At 33.4% G+C, this 10,177-nt stretch overlaps 1 protein-coding gene across 1 annotated transcript in view; it reads left to right on the forward strand.

The window, feature by feature from the left end:
* LOC107490432 (cytochrome P450 CYP736A12-like) overlaps positions 1 to 9,106 on the forward strand; it is a 20,624-nt gene extending 11,518 nt beyond the window's left edge. Inside the window, exon 3 of the mRNA XM_016111212.3 lies at positions 8,161 to 9,106. Within this exon, the coding sequence (XP_015966698.1) occupies positions 8,161 to 9,000 (840 nt within the window). The 3' untranslated portion in view covers positions 9,001 to 9,106. The remainder of the gene's footprint in view (positions 1 to 8,160) is intronic.
* Positions 9,107 to 10,177: the final 1,071 nt, after the last annotated feature.

A 10,177-nucleotide genomic window follows, 5' to 3' on the forward strand; every position in this document is an offset into this window, starting at 1 on the left:
ACCTTAGCTTTCTCTGTAAGCAAGTAACCTTACATCCTGAGCGTTGCGCTTTTAATTTTGCGATTTTGTTTTACCTATTCTTCAAAACTCCTAGTATACTACATTCTTTTGACTATTATACGTATTTATATTTTATTTTTAGAGGTCGTAGCGTCTCGCCACCTCTGTTTTACATCCTAGGTGTAAAGTTTTGTGTGGTAGGGTGTTACATAGTGTGAAAAAGATTTTGGTATTGCTCTAGGCTATCTTCTTTCACCTACAAATTCAAAGCACGTCTAACAACAAGAGATTCACCATGGACTGTATACTCAACATCACCATCAGAACAATCCTTTATTAGTGGCATACTATTATGTTTAGAATCATCACCATGATCAGAATCAGACACAATATCATTCCTCTAATAACCATCATCATCCTATTTGCGTAATCACTAGCATAATGACCCATATCATGATACTTGAAGCATTTAATATCTTTATGCCTAGAAGTAGTAGAAGAAAAGCTAGAATTACCTTTATTCTTTGTATCATCAAACAACTCCTTGGATTCATCATCCTTAGTCTTTATTGTGTCAGCTCTACGAGACTCTTACTTTATTTATATTAGCATGAGACAATCTCCTTGGTGCTCTTCTTTGTTGTTGCCTTTCCACCTTCATTGTCATACTGACTAAATCCTCTATCTTCACATAATGATGTAACTCATCCACTCAGTAATTACTCTATTTAAACCACCTATAAATTGTGTCATAGTAACCTCAATATCCTCTTCTATGTTGGCAATGATCATGAGCATCTCCATTTTCTTATGGTAGTCTTCAACGGACTTAGAGTCTTGAGTCAACCGATTTAACTTCTGATGCACTTTCTTATAGTAGTACGAAGGCACAAATCTCTTCTTCATGAGGCACTTCATAAGATCCCAAGTCTCTATCATTATTCTGCCGTCTTGTCTTCACTAGTTCATCCCACTAAAGTAAGGCATAGTCAGAGAACACAATTGCTACCAAACGAACTTTTTTGCCTCAAAATAATTATGACAAGCAAAAATTCTTTCCACCTTATGTTTTTATTCCAAATAAACGTCAGGATCGTTTCTCTTTTTGAATGGTGGTATTTGCATCTTGATGGCATTGATATTACTATCTTGACTTCTGTGTCGAGGTGTTGTAGCCCTATCAGAGTCGTCATCAGAAGGTATATGATTCTAACGCTGATTCTGAAAAGTTCCTCCCACCTCTATTTTTTTAATTCATTCAAGCGATTAGTTAAGTGTTGAATGATCTTTTGCATTATTCCCATGTCAATTAGAGTTTTTTCTAAGTGGCTTGTCATAGCAATGAACTTGCAAAAAAAATTATAGAAAGGACCTCACAATCACTCTTTCACGTGTTTCACTTAAGGATGGACACTCGTGTTCACTCTCAAAATTGGCTTTTACCTTGTATTAAACTCACCACTCTTGTCTTTACTACTCTTAGAATCTCTTTGGTTGTTGTACTTTAGAAACCAAATAAAAAGGAGAAAAACTCAATCACTAAGAGGAGAATTAAGTCAAAGGGTAATTGAAATAATAAGAAAATAGTAAAATATGACACAATAAAGAAAGGACTAAACTAACAAAAATACAATAAAAGAAATGGACTAATAATATTAAAATATATGAATATAAATATTTTATTTTGCACCGGACCTTTTTCTTTTTATTTTCTTTTTTTAACAAGAATTTTTTTGCTGTAACTAACAAGATTTTTTTTTACAAACAAGATTTTTTTGTTAGTGTAGATTAGGGCTAACAATGGATAAGATATGGTAGGGTTTGGACTCTACCCTAACCCTATCGGCCTTTTAATGTTCTAAACCCTACCTTATCCTACCCACAGAAATATCAAATTTTTTCAAAGCAAATATAAAATTCAATCATTCCAAATTTTATACATATTAATAAAATAAAAAATTAAAAACTAATGCTCTAAATTAATAAATTAACTAACTAATTTAGTGGCCGCTCACTTATTGTAAGTTATTACATGAGGGGGTTGTGGGTTCAATTCTTACCACCTTCACTATATACCTAATTTTTATAAAATATGTGTTATGGGGTGCGGGTAGGGTAGGGTAGAATACACCCTAAACCCGTACACTACCCTACCCGCAGGTATACCCGGACCAATCTCTACCCTACCAAGGACACAAGACTGACGACGTAATTAAAAACCAGGACACTACGAACAAGAAATGAATACGATCGTGAGTTTTTTTTCTTAAAAACACAAAACAGGGATGCAAGATTATAATAAGAACACAAGAAAAATAAACATAGTCTAATACCTGAAATATGATACAAAATGATATGAAAAAAACTTAAAATAAGATAAAAAAATCATAAAAAGAGACTCATTTACCTCAATTTGATTTTCTGATGCGATAGTTAAGAAAATCACCCTACCTCTCATGTTTACACCTAAGTTTCTCAAAAAAAAAAAAATAATAATAAATTTTCATTTATCAAAATTAAAGGGAAAAAAAAGTGACTACCAGGTTTTAGAAGTTTTTATACCTCTTAAGTTTAAAATCCCAACTCATAAATTTATTAAAATAAAAATGGGTCAAATTATAATTGGCCCTAAAACAATAAAACCAAATAAAATAAAATAAATATAAAATAAGTCTTAAAATGAATACTAAGAAAGTGATATCTATTTGATTCGACTTGATTAACGAGACACAACTAGAAAATTGATTAATACAGACAGATTTACAGACGGATTTAGTCTTTATTACAGACGGATTTTTCGTTACCGACGAAATTACCTACGGATTTTGTCCCTCTGTAAAAGTCCCGTCGGAAATTATTTACCGACGGATTTTTTTCCGTCGAAAAATTACAGACGGATTTTTACCAATTACCGACGGATTTTCCCTCTGTAAATTTTGCATCCATTTTTTGAAGGCGACGAACTTTCCGACGGATTTTCCGTCTGTAATTACAGACGGATTTTTCGTCTGTAATTACAGACGGATTTTTCGACAGATTTTCCGTCTGTAATTACAGACGGATTTTCCGACAGATTTTCCATCTGTAATTTAAACTTTGGAAAATCATGATTACAGACAGAAAATCCATCTGTAAGATAAAATAGAATTTTTTTACTTTTTCTAATTACAAAATAAACTTGTTTTCATACAAAATAAATATAAATTTAATACAAATTTTTATCTAATTTATATTCGAATATTTATAATATTTCAAAAAATAAACAAATTCATCGTATTAAAAATAAACAATATTTACAATAAATTATTCAATATGAATTAAAGATACAGCTGAAGTGATTTCATTTGTTCTACGGTCAGCACTTTCTAAAGAAACGCCACAAGGATCTTCTTTAACCAGAAGGGCAAGAACATTGAGTGAGCTCCATATTTTTGTCACATTGTTGCTTGAATCTCTCAAAGTAACAGCAAAGAGTATCAAATCCTCCTGCTCCTGGAACTTCAGCCAACAATACTCCTTCCAAGTTCAGTGTAGCATCTAAAAGTTTTGTTTGTGATTCTGGTTCAATCTGCATGAAGGAAGTAATTCATAGAAGGAAAATAAGAAACGAATAACAAAATTGTGTGTCCCGATTAATCAAAATCAACAGGAAAAACTAACAAACCACAATATAAAACTTCTAACCAAGTATTGACAATAAAAATGAAGGGGAGGAATAATCAACTTCGGACATACCCTAACTCATTGAGAGCTAATGCAACTGCACAGAAGTTGGGGATTCCACTTCGTATGACCTGCCAAGAAATGCAAAGGTGATTATATGGAAAAACAACTAAGCTAAACTAAACCAGAAGTAATTCAGAACAGCGAGATTTGCACACAAGGATGGAACATTGCTGGCCAAAGCAATGTTGAGAGATTATCATTCCTATTTCCTCTTAGCAGGAAACAGAGATTTACTAAGAAAATATTAAATACTTACATCATAAGTGTCTACAAGGGCAAGAAAGTTATTAGGAAATGCCAATGCATATGATATGAATGCTGACAGCTCACTTTGGTTGGTCTCAGCAAAAACACCCCGCAATGATTTTGAGCGCTGCAGGGTGGGAATACAACACACATTATACACTGACAAATATTCTTGATCTCACGACTTTAGAATATAGATTAATGCTATAATACTGATAAATTGGAACAACCGAACAAGTATTTAGAAGGGAAGAAATAGAGATATTTAAGAGGGAGAACCAATAGTTATGGTGATGCTTAACCAAATAAAGATACAGGTCTGCAAAGATAACTCAGAACACAACAATTAGAAAATATTCAACTCGGCTTATTAATCAAGTAACTCTAAATGACTCGCCTTATCAGTGCTGCAAAAACAATTGTGGAAAATAGAAAAATTAAGTTTGCAAAGACTTGCATGGTACCTGAAGTTTGCTTAGCCATGCTTGAACCAAACTAACAAAATCTTTAAATATACTTTTACTAACTTTTTTACGAAGTGATTTGTCTTTAATCTCATCAAGGGTCTGCAAATCACAGGAAAAACAAAGCACTAAGCAAACATAGCATAAAGAAAGTGAATCAAGCTATAAAAAAGCATAAGAATAATGATAACATAAAATCCAAATAACCTTCCTGTTGCAACATTGCTATCAGCACACCACATGAAAAGCCAAGTTATACAAAAGCCAAAGTAAAAAGGGGGAAAATAAGTGAACTAAAACGAAATTCAGAAAGGGATAATTAACATGTTATATTAAAGCATAATTTACATGTTTTACTGACACAATCATAACTTGCCATCTTAGATAAGCAGCAATTGTTTATTTTGTGTTATGAAAGAAATAAAGTAGTTCAGTTCGAGTCATATATAATTAGAAATAATACCAACTAAAAATATCAGGCATGTGGTAAATGCAATTCTAGTATCAAAACACTAAAAAGATCCTTCCTATTCAAGTGTCAAACACACTGGAATTGAAGTTGTTTTCATAGATAATGCCTTGTTGCATCAAATCCTCCAATATAGCAGTATTTTGATGCTCCCATTCCACTATCAGGCCCCTACATCTAAAATAAGATTCTTTTGATGAGTGTGAAAACTGGAAAGTCTACAAAATCAGTGCACCAATTTTTCATTTTAATCACTTAGTAACCTGAGCCCTTCGCAGCCCAAACTCAAGTAGAGTTTTTGATTTTCCAGCTACAAAACGATGCCTTGCAGCATTCGTCGTAACTAATGATGCATAGTTAATCAGATTCACAAAAGGAGTTTCCAGCAATTGAACAACTTGACAGAAAACCAATCAAGTAAAATCTTAAAATAGATCATCTTGTAAAGAAATATAAATTAGAAATTTTATAAAATAAAAGGGATTATCAAATGGTAACGACTACTGACCGCAATAGGACCTTCAACTCTCATCAGTGGTACCTTCGGAAAAACAACTGACCCCTCAGGAATAGCATATACCTCAACATCAGAGCATTCTAAAATCTAATAAACAATAGGTATGTATTTACTATTTATCAATATCATTGAGTGGGCTAACCTGAAAATTTGAAAGCCGAGAAAATTCTAAGATCACGATTCAAGACTGTCAATGTTGATTCACATTCAGGAAGAAGCCAAATTATAATGAGTTCTCAAAAGTGAAACTCAATTCTAGTATTGACAGGAAGAATCAGAAATGCTAAGTAATGTTTGAGGGTGATTATTAGTGTTGAAATATGTCGAGATATATTGTTAACTTTCTCTCTCTCTCTCTCGAAATAAAAAAAGAGGTCAAAATCCATTCACAAAGTACACATTTGAAATAACTCAATCAGAATCAATTCTCATAGTACCTATATTTCTCAAACTACTTATTAAGCATGGTGTACTATTGCGCACAGGACACAATGACCCATTAAAATCTATAAACTTGCAAATGAAATATAACTATACTAAAACAGCAAATTTTACATATAGAAAGTACTTTTTTTCTTTGATAAAAGAAGAAATCATTAAAACTCCTCAATATCAGCTTCAGTGACCTGTTAGCAAGTATCATAAAACCTTGTAAATGCAAATAAGAACTATGCAACAAGAAATCAGAACAAAATCTGAGTATTAAAATAAGTACTTTTTTTCCTCCCCTGCTTACTCTAAAACAGAAAACATTAGATAAATACCTCAGTTTAATGAATTCACTTTGTAGAGTTAATTATAAGTATTAAAACCTCAATAGCCTCAAAGTGTTTGAGATCACTAAGGTTCTACTATGATTGCTATATCAGGGGAGAAAACACAACAGGTGATCGGTGAATCCCATCCCTTAAACTCAAATATCTTTTTCTTTGTGCTAATGTTCCAAAGCTGCATAGGACCTTGCTCGCTCCCGAGGGAGCAATTAATTTACCTTCTTCCTCAATCGACTCTTCCTAGCAGTCTCAATCTAAAATGTTTATATAAAAATGTAAAAATCAGTACTACTAATGAAACAGAAATTGAAATAGTAAGCACAAGCAGTAACACACAAACAATGAAACAAACCTTCTTATCCTCATGTTTAAGCTTAGTTTGATCATTGGAGTCCACAACTACAAGTTTCCCATTCCCAGCCCTATTATTTGATAAATAGGAGAGTGAGTGAGTGAAGGTATATTTGATAAATAAGAGAGTGAGTGAGTGAAAGATAAGAGAGTGAGAAAGAGAGTAACTTGAGGTTAAATCAAAGGCATGATGATAGTGCTGTTGTTGAAAGACAAGAGCAACGGCAAGATCAGAATCAATTAATCGCGTTGTTGTCTTTAGAGTTGTGTTACTGTCATCTCCCCTGTTTCAAAAATACTAAAAAGAATGAGTTATCTGTCTGTAATTCAACAGATTCAGACAAGGACAAGAAGGAAGAGCCAAAATCAAGTCATAACAAGAATATACATGCAAACTCCAGATAAAATATCTCAGCAATTCAAATATATAGTTCATAAACAAAGTTCATTCTATACTACAATCATAGAAATTATGTTTCAGATTTCACAAATTATAGGAATATACAAAATTCATACCTTAGAATTTAGAAATTCCGTTCTCTGCCGCAAGCAACAACTGATTTGCAAACATAAGAGCTCTCGTCGATCGTATTCTTTGATTTTGAAGTTCAATCAAAATAGGGAAAGGACAGGGTTAGGGCTAGGGATCATGAAATTGGAACAGAATCATAATGGAAGGGTTAGGGCTAGGGATGAGGAGGAGGCGGAAGCCTACCTGAACTAACAGCGACGAGAAGAGACGATGACAAACCTCCGGCGAGGAGAGAAGAAGCAGCGCGAGAGCGGCGGCGGAGGGAGCTCGTAAGACAAGAGCACGCCCGAGAGAGCTCGTGTGACGATGAAAGGAGCAACCGCATTGAGAGCGGCGGTAGAAGGAGCTTATGCGACGCGAGCGGCGGCAGCGACGGAGGAAGTCACATCTTCAATGGAGAGAGAAGGCATTGGAGTAATTTAAGGATATCGGGAAAAAAGTGAACTGAAGGATTGGGAGGAAAGTAACCCATCTCTTTATTTTAATATTTCCGACGGAAAAGTTTAAATTACAGACAGATTTTTTGTCTGTAATAATTTAATAAAATGTAGTGTTTTTGTTTATTTAATTACAGACGGATTTTCCGTCTGTAACTATTTCTCACGGAAAAAAATTAATTTTTCCGACAGAATTATCGACGGATTTTTTTTCCGTCTGTAATTTATGTTAATTTATTTTTTTATTTTCTGACAAAAAATCCCTCTGAAATTCCGTCTGTATTTCCGTGGGATAAAGTCCGTCTGTAATATCCGTCTGTATTAACTAGTTTTCTAGTAGTGAGAGTTTTCAATGTAACTTGTAAATAGTAAGATGTATGACTTTCCATAATCATTAACTATATTGTCTTACCTAATTCTTAATGCATCTCCTGAACAAATGATTTACCTATGTTTGCAAAACCTTCTTTTATTTTCTTAGTTATTCTTATTCCTACAGAGTTGATATCACTATATTATTAGTTTATATATATTGTTTTATGATTAATCTTTCACCGTCCAGTAATTATACTTTACCTACAAAATATTTACATAACAAAAGTTAAATAAATGACATGCATACCTTGTATGATTGTGAACCAACAGGGACTAAAGAGAACAACAAAAAAAGTAAGCAAAGCCATTGATGAAGCATTGGAGCATATCATCAACGATCACGATCACCATTCATCAGATGAATCCCCACAGCATAACAAGGATTTCATAGATATATTACTCAGCCACATGAATCAAACAATGGACCCAAATGATCATGAACAAAGATACGTAGTTGGAAGAACCAATATAAAGGCTATTGTATTGGACTTAATTGCTGGAGCATATGACACTTCTAAAACTGCAATTGAATGGGGTATGTCAGAGCTCTTAAAAAATTCAAGAATATTGAAAAAACTTCAAAACGAAATCGAAGTCTTTGTGGGAATAAATAGACAAGTCGAAGAAAAAGATTTAGAAAAATTGCCTTACCTTGACATGGTTGTGAAGGAGACATTGCGATTATACCCTGTTGGACCATTTCTTGTGCCACACGAGTCATTAGAAGATGTTACTATACATGGTTATTTTATCGAAAAAAATACACGGATCATGGTGAATGCATGGGCAATAGGGAGAGATCCAAGAGTTTGGTCGGAAAATAGTGACATATTTTTCCCAGAAAGGTTTGAGAACAATAATGTAGATGTTAAGGGGCATGATTTTAGACTCATTCCGTTTGGGTCAGGTCGTAGAGGGTGTCCTGGGATGAATATGGGTTTAACTACCATTAAGATTGTTATAGCACAATTAATACATTGTTTTAGTTGGAAACTTCCATTGGGTATGGCTTCGAAGGATTTAGATATGACTGAAAAATTTGGACTCTCTATACCAAGAAGTAAGCACTTACTAGGTAGGCCAACTTATCGCTTACTTAGTGAAGCTTAATTAGGATTAAAGGGTTCCAACTACAATTAAATTGGCGAATTATTTGTGTTTATTCTCAGTTTTTTCCTTCAAATTTTTGTTTTATAATATGGATTGGTGTAATAAAATGATGTTGATGCTTTATTGCTGTCCTAGCTCTAAGAATTAATATTTATGTTATTATTAATCCTGATTAGTTACCTTTGCTTAAACAGTATATTAGTGTAAACTAGATATTTTAGGAAGCTACAGTGACTATTATCTAGGTGCTCTGTTTTCTAGTGTATTGATTCACTAATATATTCAACGTGAACATTGTTTTATAAAGTTAGATTGGTTGAATAACAAAATATGAATGAGAATGTCAGCAGATTAGTATTTTTTTAGGTAAAATATATTTTTTATCTTAAAATTTTTAAAAAAATTTAAAAATATCTTTAAATTTTAATTTGTTTTAATTTTATCTATAATATTTTAAATATGTTTCAATTATTCACTTTTTCTTAATCTTTTACAATTAACCAATAGTCAATTTTTTTGTTTTCAATTTTACCCTCTAATCCTAACAGTACATGTTTGGCACACTTCCTAATCCATTCCAACGCCTTCACTTTTTTCTATATCACAACCTCATTCCATTCCAACACCTCTACTTTTTTTTCCAACTATCACTCACCCTCTCATCCATCCCTCTTACTGCAACCACTGACGCCACCACCACACTACCCTCACCACCACCAATCTCCATCTTTGTCTCCCACAACACTCATCCATCTCCATCTTCATGATCATGAAGCACCAAAAGGAAAGATCCGAATACCGATCACTCATCACATTTCTCTTCTCCCAATTTCATATACTCAAGTCTCACACATCATCCACTATTCATGACACCTCAAGCTCATGCTCCACTGTTCACGATTAACTGTAGGTTTCTCCGTACCTCGAGGTCTATGGTTATGTGCGCTATGGCTTTTCTCTTTGACAGCTTTAACTCCCCCTCTCCCGTTGCCCATATAAATTGGTTTAGAAATAGCCCAACAAAAACGACGATGTTTAATTTCTTGTGGTGATCTACGATTAAGGTTTAATTGTCCAAAGGGTTTTACTAGAAATTTGTCAATATCATTCTTTTATATTCAATTTTAGTGTTTTCAACTTGTTACTATAGTCTATGCTTAGCAGCAAAAATTCTTGT

The sequence above is a fragment of the Arachis duranensis genome, chromosome 5, assembly GCF_000817695.3.
Source record: "Arachis duranensis cultivar V14167 chromosome 5, aradu.V14167.gnm2.J7QH, whole genome shotgun sequence".
Classification (NCBI taxonomy): Eukaryota; Viridiplantae; Streptophyta; class Magnoliopsida; order Fabales; family Fabaceae; genus Arachis; species Arachis duranensis.